The sequence below is a fragment of the Amblyomma maculatum genome, chromosome 9, assembly GCF_055883805.1.
Source record: "Amblyomma maculatum isolate TAMU_Amacu chromosome 9, ASM5588380v1, whole genome shotgun sequence".
Taxonomy (NCBI): Eukaryota; Metazoa; Arthropoda; class Arachnida; order Ixodida; family Ixodidae; genus Amblyomma; species Amblyomma maculatum.
The window spans coordinates 35,330,731-35,354,385 of record NC_139352.1 but is presented as its reverse complement, the minus strand read 5'-3'; the positions used below and the strand labels follow the sequence as shown (position 1 = coordinate 35,354,385).

The window sequence follows — 23,655 nt, the reverse complement described above, 5'->3', positions numbered from 1 at the left end:
ATAAAGATTTATAGCTCAGCAGTTCTTCGCAGTCTGAAAGACGACGTAATCCCATACAAAGTAGCAGCTGCGTGCCCAAATAGAACCCATCTCTGTCACGAATAGTGAGCCGGAAAAAGAAATTCACAATCCTCGTATTCAGTCTGTATAAATTTTACTCCAAGCCGGGTGCTAAGGAAATATGAACTCACCCAGACTCCGCTCTACACTGATCCTCATCTCTGCCTTCATGCTGGGCTGCCTCCTTGTGTGGGCAGCGTCCGCCGCGGCCTTCATCGCAAAAGACCAACAAGAACTCAAGGCTGAGTGGCAGGTCTTTAAAATCAAACACGGTGAGTTATTCAGGGTGTTCCTCAGCTCGGTGACAACTTTTCTCAACAAACCCCTTTCCTCAAACGAGTATCAGTTAAGGTTTCTCGGCTTCCAATGCCAGTGCACAAGACAGCAGAAAAGAGAAGGAACACCAAGACCTCCTTACCCTTTCTTTGGCATGTCTTCTTCTATTAATGTAGTGTCAATGAGGCGTTGTTGCGCACCCTGGGGATGTTGTAAGTACGGAATTTGAAGTAGATGGAAGAGAAGAAGGGCAATGAATGTCCTACGGATGCTTGCCAATACCTATTGTTAACCAGAAATAACAAAGATGTTCTGGTCACTACTTCCAAGTTATCTACAATAGGCGAAACGTAGCAGCGATTGAAAAACTACAGTTGCAGAGTATTCTTCCACTGCTATTCGGAACACATTCCTTGATTAATTTGATTAACTGTACTTGTGGAAATATGTATCGAATTGTAATATAATCGGACCACTCTGTTTTTTCTTGCTTTCTCCTTTTCTTGTCTTTTCATTTCGACATATCAGATGTACCCAGATAATTTTGAGTGGTGTATTATCTTCTATATTTTCTATGTGTTAAAACAAGTGTACATAAATCTCGCCCTTTCAGTCGCTACAAAACTGCCTCTTTGTAGGGGTGGCGAGGCTTGTCAAGCGCTCGTAATGACTGCTTTTTTTTTCCTGTCCTGAGTTTCTTTGTAAAGAAAACTGGAAATGAATTGATTGATTGATTGAGAAAAAAATATTATGCTAACAAAGCACTCACAAATGCTTTATTTTATTCCAAACGTCATTAGGTTTCGGCGACCATGTTCGAAGGATGTTGCTGGAGCTCCTTCAAGAGCTGCCATGGCATTAGGAGCATAATCTATTGGGGTAGAGATAGTCGTCCTAACACGTAGTTTCTTCTTTTAACAGGAAAGAACTACTTAGAGGGCGCCGAAGACGATTTTCGATTCCAAATATTCGCGGAAAACAGACGGCAGATTGCAAAGCATAACGAAAAATTTCATCGAGGCCTCGTATCCTACCGCCTCGCTATGAACCACTTTGGAGACATGGTAAGTACTACTCGAAAGTGTACCAAGTAATTGGTTTTTCCTTACAGTCCATAGTAATTTAAAGACAAACTTCGGCGGATTTTATGTTATAAGGTAATTTTAATGAAACTTGTTATCATGGCTGTGAGCTGGGCTCATTTTCCAGGCGGGAGACTACTAGTAATGTGCAAAGAAGAGAATTTTTGTCTGTTTCAATCACTAATCCTGCCCAACCCAAAAAGTCATCTGCTGTAGCATATATAATGTGGCAGTAACATGTGGAACAAAATACCACGCAGAAAGTGTCGCCATAAGATCCAAGCGTGTTCGAGTTTAGCAGCGAAACCAGAGGTAGAAGATAGTATCGGCAGCTTCAGCAGTGGCAGCACCAATGAGAACAGAACCCCTCCCTCCAACCGGATACAGTTACAGAGTTTCGCCGATGTGCCTCCCGGGCTGTGCGTGGCAATGGTCAGTGTAATATGTTCTGCTGAATATTTATTGCACCATAAAATGGGAGAGCGGCAAGGCTGCCGCCTATCTGGAACCGGCGATAGGTTGTTGCTTCAAAGGGAAGCGTTGTCACAACTGTAGCAAAATAATTACGTCTATTGTGTATTATATTATTGTTTAGTTGGTCTGGTTAATGACGGGTTTAAAGCCAAAAACGACTTTGGCCGGAGGGGCACGGTAGTAACGGTTCCCGGATGTTTCGACAGTATGGAGCTCTTTCACGGGGTCTGCCATCACGCAGTACACGTGCGCCCCGTTTCGTCTCCATTAAACGCGGCCGTGGCTTTATACTCCAGCGTCGTAACCACTGTGTCCATTATACATGACTTGTATTACACATTACGCATGTAAAGCCAATTACAGATAGAAAACAGGTTATGCAAATCTCCCTTAAAGGATGCCTCTCACTACAGACGTGGCCCGCCAATGGCTTTGACTGAACGGCATAAGGATGTAATCAATCATTTTGCACATGTGTTAGAAAGACGCGCAGTGTCCTGTTGGGTGCAACTCATTGGCCAACTGTGCCGGTGTACCCGAATTCGATCCCGACCGCCGGCGGCTGTGTTTCGATGCAGGGGAAATTAAGTGGTATCTGTTTTTGCTGTGCGAAGTCAGTGCACGCTAAAGATCCCAAGGTGGTCGAACTTATTCTGAAGTCCTCCCAATGGCACTCCTATCTCTCTTCCGACTTCATTGGCACCTTTCCCCTTTCCTTATTATTGTTGCCTTTATTTTATCGGAGAGGCGTCCGTGTATTGTGCAATGTCAGCTCACGCTCAAGATCCCCAGTTGAACGAAACTAATGCTACGTAGCCCTCCACTACGGCATACTTTCTTTCCAACTTCACTCCCGCCTTTCTCCCATTCTTTCCCGCTCGTGTCAGGTGTACACAGAGCAAGTGTTGTGGCTGAAGGAAGAAGGAAACTAAAATGCACGGGCCTGCTACTGGCTCTGTAGCTGAGCCATCTTCGCTTCCTCGTGCGGACAAAAGAGAAAATAAAGAAAAAGAAGAGGAGAGAAAGACGCGCGCCACAACAGCCGTCGTCTACCGCCGGAGCAGTGGCGGGTGCAATGACGGCCTACAGCAGATGTATCCCGGCCTCGGCAGCCGCTTTTCGGTGGAGGTGGAAAGCAAGGCGCCTGTGTGCCGTGCGATGTCAGTGAACGTTAAAGAACCCCAGGCGGTCGAAATTTCCGGAGCCCTCCACCACGGCGTCTCCCATAGCCTGAGTAGCTTTGGGGCGCTAAACCCCACAAACCAACCAGAGGAGGAGGAGGAGGAAAAACTTTATTTAGTCCTATATTATTTGGCGGTTTTTGGACGTCTTCAGAGATGTCTGCTTGTTGTATCCACAAGAGTCTTCTCCGTCGACTTCGTCCACTCTTTTACAATGGTCGGTTGCCCTCAGTCCAGGGCTCCGCTGGCTGCTGATGTCCAGCGACCGCTGCGAAGACAAGCAAGGTCTGGTACAACAAACCAACCAGATAAAAATTTAGTGGCTGGCTAGACCACGCCGCAAGCGGCGTTGACCTCCCGTCCCAGCTCCGTAGGGACAGGAATAGTCACACAGAGCAAGTGTGACAGATACTGTTCCGTTGTTTCCCGGTGAAGCAATTAATAAATATTTATTATCATCTAATCATACCTTCCTATATTTCTTTATGGTGGTGTTCAGCGTCTGCCAAGACGTGTGACGATACTACACCTGTCCCTTAAACTAATTTACAATTTTACCACAACTGTCTCACCTTCAGTTGCTCCGAAACCATGCTGCCAGCTCTACAGTTATAACCGAAGACATATTTCGCTTTTGGAAAACCTTGCCAAATCACCTGCATCGCTTTCTTTTTCCGTTTATTGCGAAAGAATCAGGATGAGTATATAGAACAGTACGGCTGTGGTAATGCTACCGATATCGACGAAGGAGCTACGGAGTTTCTGGAACCAGCCAACATTATCGAGCGAAAACTCCCCAGGACCTTGGATTGGCGTAGGAAAGGTTACGTGACACCAGTGAAGAATCAGGGCTCATGCGGTGCCTGCTGGGCATTCAGTGCGGTAAGTAGATCTAGTGGGCTCGACCACTATGAATAGCGTTTTTCGACGCAGATATTTTTGTGCTTCTCGATAAAATGATAGCAGCAGTCTGCTGGTACAGGACACTATTCTCAGAAATACACTAGTGCTCGCGAGCCTGTAGCCATCGCCACGTGGCCAAACGTCCCTGAATTATGTCCAGAGGCACCCCTTTCTCTCTATCCACTTTCACTCCCACCTGCTTCCCTTCCCTTAAGGCGTGGTTCAGGTGTCCACAGAAGCAAGTCTGACAGATACTGCGTCTTACCCTTCCTGTGAATCAATTATTATTATTATTAAAGAGAATATACGCGTGGCACTTCCGAAACGAGTTCTCGACCTCGAAGGTCGAAACAAAAGAAGTAACCTTCGAGCATACGTCCAGGACGGCGAAGAAAAGCAGTTACGCTGCCTCCAGCTTTATGAAAATAAGGTCCACTTCAAGAGGTTGGAATCTCCGTGATAATAGAACTCGCAGTTCTACATAAGCGGCCGTGCCTGCAGAGTAAAAACTTTTCGTGTAGCTTATAGTATATATGTGAAATAAAGGTTTACTGATCAATCACTCTGAGATTATATTAAGTGCCTTATACTCGCCGTTGTTCTAGCAATCTATTTAAACCTGATCCATCACCGCAGTAAATATATTTGCATTTTAACCATGGAAGCTTGTAGGTTTTTAAAACGTATTTGTCATCAAGGAAAGCATATTTTTTTGTATTTAGCTATCTTTGTGTAAACAATAAAATCATTTATTGACAAAATGATCACAGTAAAGTGCTGTTAACAGAAACGTTAGTGGAGATGCTCGCGGTGTGCCACTTCTATGCGGAATTACCTTATTACGTGCAAAATACTATTTTTTCGTTATTTGTCTAATGTGGAACTTAGAGCGTATTCACCTTTCCTATTCTTCGCCATTGGCTGCAAAAGCACCGAGTGGCAGAGCTACTGCTGCTGAAGTCACTGGAACTCTGAAAGCAGTAAAATCAGCGGCGGTAGACGGGCAACATTGAGCTGTTGAACAAAATGGCTTAGCCTGGAGAGTGTGGTCATTAGTATGGTGAAAAAAACGCCGACACAACGCGCGTTGTTTTTGGTGCAACTGTTGTATTGATAGCTTTCGTACAGAAAAAGGCGGGAGATGTTGCTAAATGCACAATGAAGACTGATTTAGGCGGAGATACAGAAAAGCCTGCACAGCGTAGCACTGCAGTCGTCAGTGCGCGCTCGCAACAGGATTTTTCGAAGCATGAACCAAGCCGGCTATTTTTTATATAGCACCATAGGGTGTCATGCAAGCTTGTTACATACGGTTACACGTAGTAAAGCTCCTTATTGTCGTCCGTGTTTAACTGAAGAACGAACCTTTCTTATCCTCTTGCTCTCTCCTCATTTCTTCCCGCAGCGGGAGTTTAGTGAACGATAATGGCACGCCCTATTCAAAGTACATTTCTTGCTATCTACAGGCACAGGCATACAACCTTATCGTACTGCTTGTAGAGCGTAGAATGAGATAATGCGAGCAGTTGGTTCTACAGGTATGTGCCCTATCAGAGCCGCTTGTCAGGACGGTATCATTTTCGTTGCCGTGCAACATGCACCGAGCTGTATATAGAATAATTTCAGCCCCTCACATTTCCAGGATATTCAGGTCAACTTAGGAGACTTTATCTAGTGTTTCTTGTTTGGCTTTAAATAGAGTGCTGACTAGTGCAACAAATATTTGCAGTTTGCCGACCTACGAGCAGGCTTGGTGCTATCGCCGAGGTCGAGGTGCTTTATTTTCTTGCGCGCATTTCAGGCAATAAAGATTTCATTTCAATACAATCAAAGTCACTCCCCTTGTAACCTTCGATGTTGGCCCCAAAGCGTGACATCTTGTGGAGCTGCATAAGTACTGAATGCAGGCTACTTACCTGATACCTTCTATTTGCCTGGAACCCTGGAGCCCTCAAATTATATCACGCCTCTGCTTTTTGTTCGCGTCCCGACCCCCTGATTCGCACTTATTATATTAGTAACGTATAGATTAAATAGCAAGGATACTCCCTTGGGGTACAGCGCAGGATACTATTCGTGGAGCACTTACATTCATATATTTGGACATACTGCTTTCTAAATACGTAATAAGTTTCAAATAATATAATTCGTTTCCTCCTATTCTACAACATTCAAGCTTCTGAAACAAGATGCTATGATTTATGCAGTCAATTAGCCCAGTATTCCCCCAAAAGAAATCAAAAACAAAAATAAAACATGAAGCTTACTATTGAGGCTAAGCAGAAAAGTATATTGCATAATTTGAGGGCCAGAAAGAAACTACACTTAAAAGTAACAATCCTAAACACACTACGGAACTACAAATGAGGTCCCAGAAAGCCTGTAATAAACGTCTGATATCAAATGCGCAACTGAACCAAATACACAACTTAAAAATGCGATCTGTAAAGAGTGTAGGCGCAAAGCCACCCAAACTGGCACGAGTAGCAACGTTGACAGTTTGGAAAATATTGTTTCGCATACAGAGAACTAGAAAGGTCTGTGCAAATCGATTAGGCGAAAACTACATAAATACACTTAAAGAGGAACATCTGAGATGAGGAAAACTATTTTAGCACCTAAAGGAAAAGAAATACGGTAACATGAAAACGACAGATGTGTAAATTTATAAACTTCAAAGAAAGTGATCAAAACCTAATAAATGCGCAACTTTCCACAGAATTCCCGCAGTATGCCTTAGTCGGGATGTTAGGACATCCTAGGTAGTCCGGAAATGCCCATACGGCAAACCATTTGTGCGTCCAAAGCACTTACTCAGAAGTCCTCAGGATGTCCGTTCAGACATCTTCAGATAGCCCTTAGACAATCCTAAGCCAGTCTATATGGAATCCATTTCTTCATTCTAAGGTAGTCCTACGACAATCTTAAACGAGTTCAAATACCATTTCATTTGTTGATCCAAAGCCCTTACTCAGAATTGCCTCAGCAACAAGCTCCAGGATCTTTTATGCAACATTCAAGGTTTGCAAGCGTGCTATACTCGAATTGCAAGCAGGATGTGGAGTTGTGCATGGCACAATTAATCACTATGGCAAAAGGTACATCCTTAGCTGTCGCTGTTTTAATTCTTCTAGAAATGTGCCCACCTGCAAAGCACCACATATTATCCTGTAACAGTGGGTGCCCTACTGAAAACATCTTATGAGGCAATAACCTCAGATTTTTTCACACAATTTCACTCAATTCATGTAAGAAATAACATACAAGTCGCATATAATTGCATAAGGTCTCAGTTTCTTGTACATTATCATAAATTATGTAATATTTTTTTATGATAATGATGTGCACCGTATGAGATTCTATGCGATTAGATGATATTTTATGAGGTTATTGCCACGTAGAACTTTTGGTTTTTCAGTAGGGTGCCTTTGGAGGGAAATATAAACGTATTAGTAAGTGACCTGAGACCGTTTTAGTACAGTTGAAAAGCTGACAGGGGAGTGAGTTAATGTGATCATCACCAGATAGGCAGCCTGTCTACCTAGATTCTATTTTCCGTGCCCTGAAACTTCTCTCCTTGACACCACCTCATCACGATATAAGCAGCCTGTTTTTATAGACTCCTTTTTCTGTGCGCTGACACTTCTCATCCTGATTTTACCTTATAGTTTATTAAAAAATAACTTCTAGTGCACTATTATATTGATCCCAAAACTAACCCAAATCAACAGACGAAAAAGAAGAAAGCAAAGCAGTAGCTTCCCACTCGTTCACAGAGAAATACTACAAGACTATCATTATATTTCGGAGTTATTAAAAAAAAAAGGCTGCGGCAGCTGAGCGAAGCCTGAGGCACCCCTTCATTATACGAAATTACCAACTGTACTATGCATTTATTATGCTACTGGCATGCAGAGGAGTGTATATTCAAGAAAGACTTGTCCAATGTGCCGAGTGAATGGATGTGACCATTATACTGATACCTGCTTCGCAGTCCTGGGCCTTGTTAATGCAGTGCTGATGTACCTTAGGCGAGGCGTCTGGTTGCACTTACTCTTTAATGAGGCAAAAGATGTGCATGCAAGAAACGTGCAATAATTTCCAACAAAATGCCTGCCATTTCTTAACGAAACGTAAACGAACCTGCAGAAACGAAGCTCCTCGCCTTTGCTCCCCGATCCTCAAGAATCGGGAAATAGAGAAAAAAAATATTTTAAAAAAGCTGCAAAAGTTTAACCTTCTGTATTTGAGTGCAAGAAAGATAATGCTCAAGGTATTTAAGCACTACCGTCTTTGGCTTTTGCAACTTTTCTGGCTATACATTTTGTGCTTTCATTTTGAGGCAGTCCAATTAACAGTCTGCTACATAAAAAAAAGAGAGTGTGAAGTTAATGAATAGATGTCACACATGAAAGCAAACATGTAAATTACACCGAAATTCTTTCCGGATTGAATTGGTCTTAAGGAAATAACTCTTGATTCCAGAAATAAGGTATATAAGACGTTTTTCTAAATGAATTGGCCTCGGTGTTCGACGATACGCTGATGTCTCTTTCGAATTGCGGAAAACATGATGAGACATGCCAGCAACGCTACGACCATTACTGAGCCGCTCTGTAATGTGTTGAGACAGCAGTGACGAAGTCACCATTAGGAGAGAGCTATAGCGGTATGTTTGCCTACAGCAACAGTAAAACGCGCATCGCCAGTTATGTCTCTGCCATCTTAGTAATAACACTGCTGTTTACATTCATTTCTGCACAATTTTTAGGAACTCCGAAACTTGTGCAATGCTTAAGCGCACAAAATCGGGACGCGAGAGAAAAAAAAAACAGCTGGTAACCTCGATTTGCTGCTTGCTGCCTAAATCTCAAAAGTTATCAGAACAGGCATGTTTTGCTTAAGAGCAGTGCTGCTCAATATTTAACATTATATATATATATATATATATATATGCTCGTTGAGTGCTTAAAGTACGCATTGAAAGTTACTCAAAACATGAAAGTAGAAGCAGTCGCTATCCAGAATAATAGGTCTTGTGAAGATATTTTATGATCAATTTTTATGATCAGTTTATGATTATCAAGTATATCCTCAGTACCCGATTGTGTGGCGCAGTGAGTGGGGTGTTCGACAACTGCGCCCAGGGATGCGGGATCAAATCCCGGCCTCGGCGGCCGCTTTTCGACGGCAAAGAATAGCTAGGTTCCCGTGTGCTGTGCGATGTAATTGCATGTTAAAAAACCCCAATTGATCAAAATATCCAAAGCCATCCACAACGGCATCTCTCATAGCCATATCGCTTAGCCACGTTAAAACTCAAAACCAAACCATATTCCCAGTAGGTATGCTCTGAATCCAGGGCGTTTGGATAATTGGAGAGTCTCCTGAGATTGTTTTGTGTTTATTGGGAACGCGATGGGAAGAAAGAAAAGAAAAAAAGCAGTAATAATTTTAGAGAATGCTTAGGTAAGTGTTCCAGAGAATAAAACATCAGGTAACAAAGCTTAGATAAAGAGTTCGAAACACCACTCGTACTAACCAAATGCAAACGATGGATGAACAAGGATGCAGATGCGATATAAATCGAATGCCCATTTATAGCCTTTATCATTCCTTGGGCCTTGGTAAGCAAAGATGATCCATATAGATATGACAGCAGCAGTAACGAAAATGTGGTAGGCAGCACTGGCAGATGACTCCGCATGATGTTACTCAGGCAGGTATGCGTACTGCCATAGAAAAGCAGATCATCAAAAGAAATACGTGGCTTCGCCTCCGATTTGGCTAGTGCATATATGTGTCGCCACTCGAAGGTTCCCCGTTTTATGTATGTAAAAGAACCTAGTCTCTCTTATAGCATTTCCACGGCGGCAAAAAGACAACATATTCATCCTTTCATTGTAAAGGTGGTATCTCGCAGTGCAGCCAAAAGCTGGTCATGAAATCGCGCCAATGCTCAGTGCGTGCGGCCAGTGAGTGCCAGCATCGAGTAAATGTTTTGACATCGCTATTACGGCAGAACAGGGTGTGGGGTTCTCATCAGCTCAAGCTAATTGACGTACTATGACAATAAGCTTAGCTCTACTAGTTTTTTATTTATATCATCTACAGACGGGATCTCTTGAAGGCCAGCATTTCAGGAAGACTGGTAAGCTCGTGTCCCTGAGCGAACAAAATCTGATCGACTGCGTGGAAAAGGAGATCAAAGATTCCAAGTGCCGCAGTGGTAGCCCCCGGTCAAGCTTCATTTACATAAGGGACAACGGAGGTATCGCCACAGAGGAGAGCTACCCCTATGTAGCAAGAGTAAGTGTGCCTTTCAAATATAAGGAAACAGTAATCTGGAAGGTTCTAGAGCCTTTGGCATCACTTGTGTTAGTATTGCGAGCTGCCGAGCTGGGAATACTAATAAAGTTAATGGTAGTTTTCTGATAAGCAGGTGGAGATTTTGAGCAGAGCTTTATTATTTAGCCATATCAAAAAGCAATATGATATGTAAAAACTTCTTTTTTTTCTACTAATGTTTTATTCAGTCGAAAATGAAATAGACTATGAGCTGTATATGCCGTGTACACATATGCCCGAAAACGAACATACCAGTATGAAGAATATACTCCATTTAGTGGCAGAAAATAATTCTTATGCTGCTGGTGTAAAATAAGTGAGCTGGAATGATGATACAGCAGTCAGTGACAGCGGTTACGCCCAAACTACGTGCCTCAACTTCAGCGAATATTAGTTAATGACCACGATGGAGAAATCCCCGCCTACCAGCGACCACCGATTTTAAATGAAATTTCTTTTGCAGCATGAGGAGGACTTAGAATCCGCCGTATAGAAAACCGCCGCGATTTGGGCTCGGACATGATCAGTACAAGGTTTGCTGAACCCATTCTACAAAAGTTATATCCCGTCTCGGTTCAGAAAGTCAGATAATTAGCATATGTGTGGCATGTTACGCTGAGCCTTTGAAACAAACCTTAACAAAGTCATATTTTATCTCACTGGCGTGGCTAACCTGTGCTACCGGAACCAGGAGGGGGATATCTGAACTTGTGCCTCCTTCAAAATGATGTTCTCAGAAGTCTTTGGCCGTCCGGAAGTCAGAAAACTCCGTGCTGAACAGCGCTTGCGTGAACGGTCGCAGCAGATGGGCGAAAGTTTTACAGGCTACATAGAAGATATCGTCGGCTTTGCAAGCGGGTGAACCCCAAAATGTCGAAAGTTGAAATGATCAAGCACATATTAAAAGGCCTACACGACGACGCTTATAGCATATTGATAGCTCGTGACTTGCGTACCGTTGACGAAGTCGTCACGCTCTGCCAGAGCTTCGAGTAATTGCGCAAGCAAAGGGCGCTGACTCGTCAGCACCAAAGTGGAATCGCTTGCCCGACTGACGCCTGCCCCCGACAGCTCCTCTCTGCTGCAGCAGATAAAAGATTTCATTCATGAAGAATCGGCGCATCAGCTTTCAATTCTAGCAAAGATTTCATTCATGAAGAATCGGCGCATCAGCTTTCAATTCTAGCAGAGTATACTGTGGGGCCAGTTGGTCAGACATAGTTCAGCGAAAAACGTATCGTTAAGACAGGACTAGAAAGACGAGAACAGGGCAAAGCTACAACTTACAACTGAATGGAATCGAACTGCGAAAAAAACGTCCCATCATTAAGCAACAATACACCTGCGCATACCTAGAAAAATTGATAATACTGTTCATGGGCAATCTAAAACACAAAAAAAAAAAAACACTGAAAAAAGCAACAATTATCGCTCATGATATGAAGTGCAATCTCATGTACGTATTATTAAAAATACGTACTTGAGATTGTGCCTCATACCATGAGCGATAACTGTTGGTGTTTTCGTGTTTTAGTTTGCCAATGAAGAGTGTTATCAATTTTTCTAGGTATGCGCAGGCGTATTGTTGCTTAATGATGGGACGTGTTTTTGGTCGTTCGATTCCATTCAGTTGTAAGTTGTAGCTCTGTCCTGTCCTCGCGAAATTATAAAGCAAGTACTGATTACCACTGATGATTCGTAAACCACAACGTAGCGACAACACAAAGACGCAAGACCACTGCCCTTAACAACGTAGCTGCTTTAAGGTTAGGCTTTATTTGCACCGCAGGCACCGCTCCAGCATTGTAGACAAATTTCACCGACTCCGTTCATTAAAATACATATTGTCAAATATTTAGCTGTCATCGAGCAACTCAGTATACTTCGCTTGATCAAAAACAAGAAATTGCTTGCACGTTCGAGAGAACGAATAGAGTTTGTTCTTGATGGCGGTACACGCACATCTTGATATTCTGCTTAGCGCCCTCTGAAGAAGGGTGGTCAGTGCTTAGCATTTTGGGGCAATGAGCGCTGTGAAGGCGAAACATTCTGTGGACGCTTTTAGTCGCCTAATAGTTAACGCGGCAGTGTACATGTTTTTTTTTTTTTTCACATGTGTGACCATTGTTCACAAAGTTCCAGGTCACGGGTACGACACTCATTCAGCGGAACGAGCTCTACCCACTATCATATATATATTTAGGTAGATATTACCAGACTTTAAACGAAATTAGATGTGCCAAAGCGCTGTTTGGTATCATTCGGAATTCGTTTGCTTGACATTTCGAATTCGAGAGGTTGTCACAGAGTTTGGAAAAGTGTTAAACGTTGAAAAGAGTAGGCGCAATATAGGCGTCACCTTCCGGTGGAAACCTACACCTAATATAACCGGCGCACTAATGAAGCTGTAAACGTAATCAGTTCCAATTCGCATAGCAAACTAGCCTCTAAATTGACGAGTAGATGGTCGTTAAATAGGGAGCGCGAAAGTATGAAATTGCCCTGAAGGCGCACAAAAACCGTTACGTCATAACGTTTTGGAGCACTTTGGAATGATGCCAAGTTATTGCAATTCATGGCACTGTGGCGCCATTTGGACAAAAAGAACTATATACAATATTGAGTAAAAACTTGATTAACCTCACTTTCTGTGTTTTCAGAGGCAAGAATGCAAATTCGAGAACGCCGAAGTGGGCGCCAATGTGACAGGCTACGTGAAGCTCAAGAGGGGCTCGGAGAACCAGCTGAAAATTGCCGTTGCAACTGTTGGGCCCATATCCGCATTTATTGATCCCAGCTTCTACGCCCTGAGGTTTTACAGATACGGTAGGCAAACCATCAGAACCGCTTTAACATTGATGTTTGTGTCTGTACTGATGCAGTAATGCATTTAATTTCTATATTTTACCACACTTTGCATAACTGTTGTCGGATGTCTGTCCAAGTTTTTTTGCTAGGAATTATACACGTACACCAGCCATCGCTTAGACAATTTTCCTGATTTCTTGTTTGCTCTTTCTTAGTGTCAATTCTACGAAACTAGCGATTTTTAAAATACGCTAACCCTACCGGTTAGGAGAATATTGGACAGCGAGGCGTCAGTGCATAATCCCTGAGTGCTGCGAAAAAGGTGCCTAGGTTATGGCTTGGTCGGGATGCATGTGCTGCGCACTGGCTTTCCGCTATTCCCATAGCACCCTAAGCGATAGGATAACTCTATTTTAATATTGGCTAATATCGACTTTACCGGTGCACCTCCCCCCCCCCCCCTTCCCCGCTCTCCTACTGCGCACACTTCCAAAAGATTCCTAGAATACTGTACAATCTGTGCTGGAGAAATACGAAATACGCGCCCCAATGTACAGCTTTTCCAGTTGTTGCTGTTGTTGATACTGTAGGAAGAAGGAAAAGAAAATGCACGGGCCTGCTACTGGCTCTGTAGCTGGGCCACCTCCACTGCCTCGTACGGACAGAAAGTAAAAGAGAAGAAATATAAAGAATAGGCAAGATTATTAGGTTATCTATCATACAATCAAATAGACATTATCAATTATATTATGTCACCTACAACGAATTCTGGCCAATCCCCCACTATGGGTATGTGCCATCATAACGAGGGAGACGAAAAAGAAGAAGAAATACGCGCATCACAACAGCCGTCGTCTACCACTGATGCGGTTGTGGCGCCATCTATCGGTGTCAATGGATCTGGGAATGCGCATTGGAACGTGCGGTGGCGGATCACGGTAGCGGATCGCGGATCATGGTAGGCTAAACCTCCATAATGAATTGCCACCCTTTAGAGTGGCGGCGCGGTAATAAAGAGGGCGCCCGAAACGTTGAACTCTTATTAGGCAGGAAGAAGGCATAGCACCACGCGCGCTTTTAAAATGTCCTTTCAGCGCTGACCCGATCGGTATCATATTGTCACGGTGTGAAGTCTCTGATCAGAAGTCACCGCGGGACACAGGAGTAACAGAAGTCACAGTGCGGCAGGAAACTAGCAGGCCTGCTTCGACAGAAGAACTTCAGTTTCTTCGCCTCGAGGAGACGAACGTCGGTTTCTTCGCCTCGAGGAGGCACACGCTCGCGATCAGCACAGAGGGAAAATAAAGAATGCAGCGTGTCATTGCCCCCCCCCCCCGGGTACAAGAAGCATCGTCCCGATGCTGGGAGTGTGGGTAGAGATAAAAAAAAAACCATTGCACGAAGGGCAGTTGCTCACGCACAGAAAGAGTCAACACTATCGGTCGTAATACGGTTTCAGGCGGACCACGTGGACCACGTCCGGGAGCGTGCAGCGTCGGGACTTTTTAAATCCATCAGGAACAACCTCATAGTTTAGGTCCCCAACTTGGCTTACCACTTTGTACGGACCAAAGTAACGACACAGCAGTTTCTCGCTGAGGCCTCGTCGACGTACAGGAAACCAAACATAGACACGATCTCCAGCTGTGTACCGGGCGTCACGGTGTCGGAGGTTGTATCGTTGGGCATCGCGGCGTTGCTGATTCTTAATTCGCAGCCTGGCCAGCTGACGGGCCTCTTCGGCGAGGTGCAGAAAGGTGTGAACATCTGGTTGTTGGTTGCCGTCGTCTAGATGTGGTAACATGGCATCAAGCATTGTGGTCACTTCGCGGCCATGGACCAGACGGAAAGGTGTCATGTTCATTGTTTCCTGGACCGCTGTATTGTATGCAAAGGTAACGTACGGGAGCACTTCATCCCACGTTTTGTGCTCTACGTCGACGTACATTGAGAGCATGTCAGCGAGTGTTTTGTTCAAGCGTTCGGTCAAGCCGTTCGTTTGAGGATGGTAAGGTGTTGCCTTCCTGTGTTCAGTATGACTGTGAATTAAAATCTGCTGCAGAAATTCGGCTGTAAATGCGGCTCCTCTGTCAGTAATCAAAATCTCCGGTGCGCCATGGCGCAGGACAACGCAATTGATGAAAAACTTTGCAACCTCTAAGGCAGTACCGTTGGGTAGAGCGGAGGTTTCCGCGTATCGTGTAAGGTAATCCGTGGCAATAATGACCCACCGGTTACCGGAGTGTGAAAGGGGAAATGGTCCCAGCATGTCCATGCCAATCTGCTGGAAAGGCCTCGACGGTGGGTCTATTGGCTTCAAGAGCCCGGTGGGCTTAGTCGGCGGCACCTTACGACGCTGACAGTTGCGACACGTTTTCACATAGTGTGAAACGTCTGAGTGAAGTCGAGGCCAGTAGCACTTTTCCTTGAGCCTTGCAAGCGTGCGATTGACTCCCAAATGTCCAGAGGTTGGTTCATCGTGGCAAGCTTGTAAGATTTCATCACGTAGACACATAGGTACAACAATGAGGTACGGCGTTTGGCTGGCGGAAAAGTTTTTCTTCATGAGGACACCATTGCGCACACATAACGATGACAGAGCCCGCTTGAAAGCTTTCGGAGCGGTTGTACATGCACCGTCTAGATAGTCCATGATGTGACGAAGTTCGGGATCTGCAGATTGTCTTTCGCGAGGCACTCTGTGCTGATGGCATTTGGCACTATGGCCTCATCAGGAATTTCATCTGCGGGGGGATCTACAGGGGCCCGTGAGAGGCAGTCTGCGTCCGAATGCTGACGGCCAGATTTGTACGTGACAGTTATGTCGAATTCCTGTAATCGTAGACTCCATCTTACAAGACGGGTTGAAGGGTCCTTTAGGGTTGCAAGCCAGCATAGGGCATGGTGGTCAGTTACTAACTTGAATGGTTTCCCGTAAAGGTATGGCCGGAACTTCGACGTCGCACACACAATGGCTAGACATTCTTTCTCTGTTGCGGAATAGTTCGATTCCGCTTTAGATAGACAGCGACTGGCGTAAGCGATTACACGTTCTTGGCCGCCCTGGATTTGAACTAGAACGGCGCCCAGGCCTATGTTGCTTGCATCGGTGTGAAGCTCCGTGTCGGCGTTTTCGTCGAAGTGAGCCAATATGGGAGGTGTTTGTAGGCGGCGTTGAAGCTCTTTGAATGCTTGTTCCTGTGGTGCGTCCCAAGTGAAAGGCGTGTCTGTCTTTGTCAGACGTGTTAGGGGCTCGGCGAGTCGAGCGAAATCTTTGACGTAGCGCCGGTAGTAGGCACATAAGCCAAGAAATCGTCGAACAGCTTTCTGGTCTTTGGGCGGAGGGAAGTTGGCAATAGCTGTCGTTTTCTCTGGATCCGGCAGGACACCAGCGTGGCTTACGACGTGCCCCAAGAACTTGAGCTCCGTATAAGCAAAATGATATTTCTCGTTCTTTAACTTAAGGCCAGAGGATGTTATGGCTTGCAAAACAGTTTCAAGGCGCCGAAGGTGCTCCTCGAGCGTTGGAGCGAAGACCACAACGTCGTCAAGGTAAACGAGACATGTCTGCCACTTGAGATCTGCAAGTACGGTGTCCATAAGCCGTTGGAAAGTAGCCGGAGCAGAGCAGAGACCAAAGGGCATATCCTTGAACTCGTAGAGCCCATCCGGAGTAATAAACGCCGTTTTCTCGCGGTCCCTCTCATCTACCTCTATTTGCCAGTATCCGGATTTCAAGTCCATTGAAGAGAAATATTTCGCGGAGCAGAGACGATCCAAAGCATCGTCGATGCGTGGCAGGGGATAGACGTCTTTCTTTGTAACTTTGTTTAGCCGGTGGTAATCAACACAAAACCTCAGCGTACCATCCTTTTTCTTCACAAGAACGACAGGTACAGCCCATGGACTCCGCGAGGGCTGGATGACATCATCGCGAAGCATCTCTTTCACTTGGCGGGTGATAGCGGCGCGTTCAGTCGGAGACACTCGGTAAGGTGACTGTCTGAGAGGTGGCACGGTATCATCCGTAACAATGCGATGCTTGGCGAGATCGGTTCTGCCAACACGTGAAGAGTTGGAGAAGGTCGCCCGATAGCGCTGGAGGAGCTGGTTCACTTGGCGATGCTGCAGTTGAGATAGCGCAGGGTTAATGTCGAAGTGTAAATCGGTGGTAGGCCTCTCCATTTCGGTCAATGACAGCGTCGCAAGTCCAGAGGTTTTTCGAACATGCGTGATACCGCAAATATTGGCCACTACAGTCCCAGTGCTTAAATGCTGGTGCTCACCGCCAAAATTTGTGAGTGGGACATCTGCTTTGCCGTCTTCGAGGCGAACGACTCCTCTGGCTACAGCAAGACTGCGTTCGAAAAGTAAGATCTGTTTACTCTCCACGACACCTTCAAAGTTTCACAGTGTATTCGCAGCCACAGACGTCATCACGCTGGAACGGGGCGGAATAGTGACGTGATCATCAAGGATGTGCAGTGCTGTCGGTCGCTCTGAAGCACTGTGTATTACGTTCTCAGTCGATAAGGTCACTGACTTAGTCTGCAGGTCGATAACGGCTCCATTCTCTGCTAAGAAATCCATGCCAAGGATGACGTCGCGGGAACACTGGACAAGTACGACGAAGGTTGCTAAGTACGTTTCTTCTTGCACAGTTACCCTAGAAGTGCAGGTACCGGTCGGCGTTATCAAGTGGCCTCCGGCGGTACGAATTTGTGGGCCTGTCCAGGGTGTAGTCACCTTTTTCAAAGTGGCGGCGAAAGGCCCACTCATCACAGAATAATCGGCGCCGGTATCCACAAGCGCTGTCACGTCGGTTCCGTCCACTGAAATGTTCAGGTCGGCGGTTACGGCTGTGGTGTTGCCGGAACGTCGCGGGGTCCGGTCACGGCTGCGGTGTGGTACTAGCTGATTTCGTGTCGTCGGAGAACTGGAGCGCCGAGGCAGCGGATCATTATGGGGCGCGTCGTGTCGTCGTGAAACGGAGTGGCCATCCGGTTGCAGCGGTGGAGGAGCTTGAGAATTTCGTCGATGAGCAACCTTCCCTCCAAAGGTTGCCGCGTCTAGTTTTCCCGATGGGGGCTAGGGGAGCGGACCCGCGTCAGGCTGGCATTACCACGTGTCTGCGAGGAGTATTGGCGCGGTGAAGGCGACCGCGAGTAGTCATAGGGCGTTCCGGATGATTCAGCCAAAGTACGCGTCAATGGCAGGGGGTCGTTCACCATGCTGCGGCTTTCGCGCGTCGGCGCTAAATCCCGGCAGACCCATTCGTCGGTAATAGCAATCGCGGAACAGGTGACCAGCTTCGCCACAGTGGAAGCACAGCGGGCGATTATCGCGAGTGCGCCAGACGTCGCTTTTGCGTGGACGCACCTGAGAAATTGGAGCGGGAGGTGCTTGACGAGTGTATGCAGGGGCTGCTTGGTGCTGACTGGGAGGTGGACAGGCACGAAGAGTGACTGCGGCGTAGGTCATGGCCTGCTGTGGTGGCATTGTCGGGAGTGGCTCGGGTGGGTTGAGTGCCTGGTTGACCTCTTCCCGAACCATCTGAGAAAGGTTGGATACTTGAGGGGGTGCTGCCGTCGAAAATAGTTTTTTGCAGCTCCTCGCGTACGATGGCCCGTATGGTCTCACGGAGCACGTCAGTGCTACCAGTGTCCGCGATGGTGGCAGCAATAGGGATGGACGGCTGCTCGTAGTGCTTAGATCGCATCTCTAGAGCCCTCTCAATGGTAGTGGCCTCGGATACAAATTCCCCGATGGCCTTTTGGGGGACATCGCACTAATCCAACAAGATCTGTTCCTTAATTCCCTTCATAAGATAGCGAAGTTTTTTTTCTTCGGACATGTTTGGATCAGCGCGACGGAATAGCCTCGTCATGTCCTCGAAGTAAACGAGGATGCTCTCGTTAGGGAGCTGAACTCTCGTCTGTAGGAGCAGCTCGGCGCGTTCTTTCCGAAAAACGGTGGCGAAAGCTTGCAGGAACTGGTCCTTGAAGGAACTCCACGTTGTGATAGTAGTCTCATGATTTTCAAACCATGTACGAGCTGAACCGTCGAGCGAAAAAAATACATGCTGCAGTTTCTGGTCGTCGCCCCAGCGATTGTACTGGCCTACTCGCTCAACTTTATCTAGCCAGTCTTCCGGGTCGTCGCCGGGAAAGGCTTGGAAGATGGGTATCTCCCGCGGCTGCTGCAACACGAAGGAGGGGGCAGTGGTGTCTACCTGCGTCATTACGGGTGGTTGTGTTGTCTCCGAGGGTGGTGCTGGAGAAGATGGTGGCGGCCTCGCAGTACGAGAAAGTTTTAGAGGCGCGAATTCAGGATCAAGCCCTCGAAGCCGTCGGCTACTCTGATGGGTAGGCGTAATCTCGATGGTAGGAGATCCTTGAGGGCTGGAGTCTCGGCTGGTTGGAGGTGTTCGGAGCATGGGTTGCGTACCCAGCACCTCCACCAGATGTCACGGTGTGAAGTCTCTGATCAAAAGTCACCGCGGGACACAGGAGTAACAGAAGTCACAGTGCGGCAGGAAACTAGCAGGCCTGCTTCGACAGAACTTCAGTTTCTTCGCCTCGAGGAAACGAACGTCGGTTTCTTCGCCTCGAGGAGGCACACGCTCGCGATCAGCACAGAGGGAAAATAAAGAATGCAGCGTGTCAATATGTCGTCTTCGACCCATGCTTAAACATTTCAAGAATTACAAGAGTAGAGCTTTTAGATCAGCTATATGATTCGCCAGCAACATTACACATAAGTGAAGCAAACTATAAGCTAGCGGGTAAATTAGTGGCAGGTACGATGGTTTCTGCCTGCGCATTTACCTCTACACATAGGTTAGGTATACAAATGTATACAAATCCTTTTAGTGAAGGCGAATTTCTACTGCAACATTCCCGAGAAGACACCAAGGTTTTAAGCAATGCATTAAGAACCATACCTTTTTTTGAAGTCCTCATTTAGTTTATAATGACCGTTCTCATTAGTTGAGGACACAGGTCTCATATTCCTATCATTGCACAGGTATCATCGATGAGCCAAGGTGCACGAGAACTAATCTAACTCATGTCGTTCTTGTGGTTGGCTACGGAGTCAAGCATGGAAAGAAGTACTGGCTCATAAAAAACAGGTATTGCGCCATTTAACGACGTGACTACCATTTAAGCTTCTTAAGATAAAAGAGCACGTATAAGCGGCAGACTGTAAAAAGCTGGTGAGAAGTTTTCCCATCTCCTCTTTTCATTCTTGAAGCAGAACTTACATTTAAGAAGGTAGTGGGTGCAAAATAGAATGCTACAAAGGTAATGATTCGATGTAAGCTTTTGTATTCCCCTAACTAAACTTTAACTAAGCTATAGCTAGCTAAACATTACCGGAAGTTATTATGTTATAATCATGTCTACACATCATCATGGTCCCTGTGCCGAAGCGTTGACGCACTCGAAGACGCACGCACAAAACGCTCACTCCGAAAAGAGAGAGCTATATTTCAATCTTTATACTTACTGCAATGCTTCTCTAAAATATAGCTTTCGACTGTTCAAGTTTTATGAAGCTATTCCTACTGAAAAACCAAACGTTCTACGGGGCAATAACCTCATGAAATCTCATGTAATCACATAGACTCTCATACGGTGCATGTCATTATCATAAAATATCGTACATAACTTATGATAATGTACAAGAATATGCAATTATATGCGACTTGTATGTGATTTCTTATGTGAATTGAGTGAGATTGTGTGAGAAAATGTGAGGCTATTGCCTGACACAATTTTTTCAGTAGGGATGTGCTGTGCTCCTGCAGCTTTTATTGGACGAGACACCTGCAGCCTTCATATGTTGCACACTGGGGAGATGGAGCACAGCAATTTCTGCTGTTTGATATAAGCAAAAATATCAGACCACTGTCATCATCATAGGCATATTGTGGAAACTTCGTCCTTACGCAGTAAAAGCCACACACATGCTAATACCTACAGGAAGTTATTTACAGGGTACACAAGCTCTCTGAGTAGAAAGCAGGAGCAAAAATCGAGGTCCACGTTCTGAAATCAGCAGTCCCATAGCTCGGCTCATCGCGCGTAAGGCTCTGAGCAGGAGCGGCGAGCGGTGTTCGCGTTCTGTAGAAACTCGAAAACCTAAGACGCCTCGGCCCGTTCTCCTTCGACTTGAATGCCTTGCGAAGCAAATTCCATTCAAAACGACCACGTGGTTTAATCCAGTTTACACCATAGATCGAGCGATAGCTGCATGGTGACACATGATTTCGCATTAAACTTGACGAAATCTTTCCAATCATATATGACGACGTTGTAGCGTACATTTGGACATTTATTCAAAGCCGACTAATTAACGGTACATAATTAAAGCCTCTAATTAAGGTAGGTATGAGCTATCTAGCGATCTACGACTTAATTCTGTAAGGTTAGGTTTAATTTTTATTTGCAGATAATTATTAAATGAAAATTAAGACATAGATTTAGTCCACTGAAATTAACCTCGCCATACACTATTCGTCGATATATGCTTGATGTAGCAAATAGGCCCATTTTTTTATCACAATCAGCTAAATGAGATTTATTACAACGCAGATTTTGTAAAACGGCGAATTATTTATGTGGTCATATACCCTTATAGTATCGCCCACGTTGGAAACTCCTCCGAAATTTGGGATATGTAATCCCGTCAATTCGCAGAATTTATTGAAGCATCAGTTCCTAGCCATGCAAGCTACGAGCTGCGGCCTCCCAGCGACATGCCAGGGATTTTTCGCTAAGTTCGCCGACCCCAACTCCGTCGCGGAATTTTCTATCGGGAACCATAACGCTCTCGTGTTAAAATGTTCAGTAATTTATGCGGTCGTGCACGAAGTAACTAGAGATCAATATATTGAGCGGGTCTTGTGGCTAGGCAGCTGACAACCTTGACTTGGCTTCAGTCTTCCAGAAATGCACAACTGTTCCCGTGTTTAGGCTGTAGTGGTACAGCGCTGGCTCCCCTGTACGATGGGGGTTTCGTGTGGCAACGCACAAAACTATAATACGCTATACAGTCGCTATAAAAACTGCATCCAAGCCTCAATTACCGTCTTATTGTTAGACGCCGTGTCTAGTGATAAAATCTCACATTGCTCCGCTAAGGAATTACAGTTAATCTTTTGAAAAGTTTATCATCACGACCCATGACCTTGCGAAGGCACACATAAAATTCCACATCTCGTAAAGAATATGCTCCTTTGATGTATTTTAGACAGGTGAGTGGAAAGAGCCGGAGCCTTGCACAAGCAATGCCACTCAGAACGAGACTGGGTCAATGTCGTTGCAACCAAGCACGCGGAACGTAATCCCTTCACGATTGTGACTGTTAATTACAAGCATGAACAGCTCGCGGTCGGATCGATCGTTACCAGAGAGAGCGAGGAAGCTGAGGACGTGGCGATCGCCCTCGCATTAACCTTAACATCTGCTCCTATATAATAGTAGCGACTACAAAGCATCAATAAGGAACTAAAGCAAAGGTAAAATTTACTGTTTAATTAAAATTGCCGATTGCCTGAAACTGAGTGTCATATACAGGTAATTTGCACATTAGCACGTCTCTTCTTTCCTGGAAAAAAGGCTCCTCACCCTTTCACCCGCGGACTCCTCAAGCGATCCACGGGGCAACATCTTGTGCTGTTGCCAAGGGATTTCAGGGTTTCCAGCCTAGATATCCCTCTACACTTCAATCAAGGAAGCAACCAATACCCCTAGAACACAAATCTCTCACCAAGGCACACAGTGTCACCTAGCGAGAATTAACAATATTTCCTACCAAATCGGGTTATTTGCGCACATAAATTTTCTTACTGAAAGAGGGCCCAGCTGAACTACATACTCAGAGCATGCCCACACTGCTGCTTTCCACCTGCGAGTACTGGGAGGCTGCTGTGCTTACTCGGATCCGCTAATTCTTGTGTGCGTCACCGAGGTGCAATCTCAGCTGCAGGAACCCAATTACTCTTAGCCATCTTGCGCAGAGAGCCCTTCCTAATTATTTCTGCTTGAAAAAGGAAAGCTCGCGCTGTCGCGTTTACGTAGTTTGTCGTCGTTCTTGGCTGATAATGAGTGAAAATGTTTCAGTGCCGCCTAATCAGATATATTTCTGACTTACAGCTATGGACGCCACTGGGGAATCAATGGTTACGGGATGATAGCACGCGGCAAGAAGAATATGTGCGGCATTGCTTCGAGTCCATCGTACCCCCTCGTTTAATGGCACGTTATTGAAGAGACCAAGAAATAAACGACAAAAGAGATGCCTGTACACAATGCTGTCGTCTTTTGTTTAACCTAGCAGTCATGCTAGATGAACGAGCTAGAAGAAGATAACGAACCCGAAGTGAAAAGCGTGCTTGAAAACAAGAGTTCTATCTGCAAACTGTTGTCCTCAATGGACTGAAGAACACCGTGCAGGTTGAACCATTGTCCTAGGCTATGAAGGACATCTCAAATGGAGCAGTATCTATACAGACGAAA

General features: G+C 45.5%; 1 protein-coding gene across 1 annotated transcript; it reads left to right on the top strand.

The window, feature by feature from the left end:
• Positions 1-181: 181 nt before the first annotated feature.
• Positions 182-23,392, top strand: LOC146178828 (cathepsin L-like peptidase). The gene is made up of 7 exons (XM_084580045.1): positions 182-332; positions 1,258-1,400; positions 3,764-3,955; positions 10,091-10,285; positions 12,985-13,150; positions 20,159-20,264; positions 23,293-23,392. The coding sequence occupies exons 1-7, from the start codon at positions 182-184 to the stop codon at positions 23,390-23,392; spliced, it is 1,053 nt and encodes a 350-aa protein (XP_084436171.1).
• Positions 23,393-23,655: the final 263 nt, after the last annotated feature.

What these genes read in the sequence shown, in the direction of transcription:
- LOC146178828 (XM_084580045.1), top strand. Translation starts at nt 182, where the DNA reads ATGAACTCACCCAGACTCCGCTCTACACTGATCCTCATCTCTGCCTTC. An exon ending in GGTCTTTAAAATCAAACACG is followed by an intron (nt 333 to 1,257) that starts GTGAGTTATTCA and finishes TTCTTTTAACAG; the next exon opens with GAAAGAACTACTTAGAGGGC. An exon ending in CCTGAGGTTTTACAGATACG is followed by an intron (nt 13,151 to 20,158) that starts GTAGGCAAACCA and finishes ATCATTGCACAG; the next exon opens with GTATCATCGATGAGCCAAGG.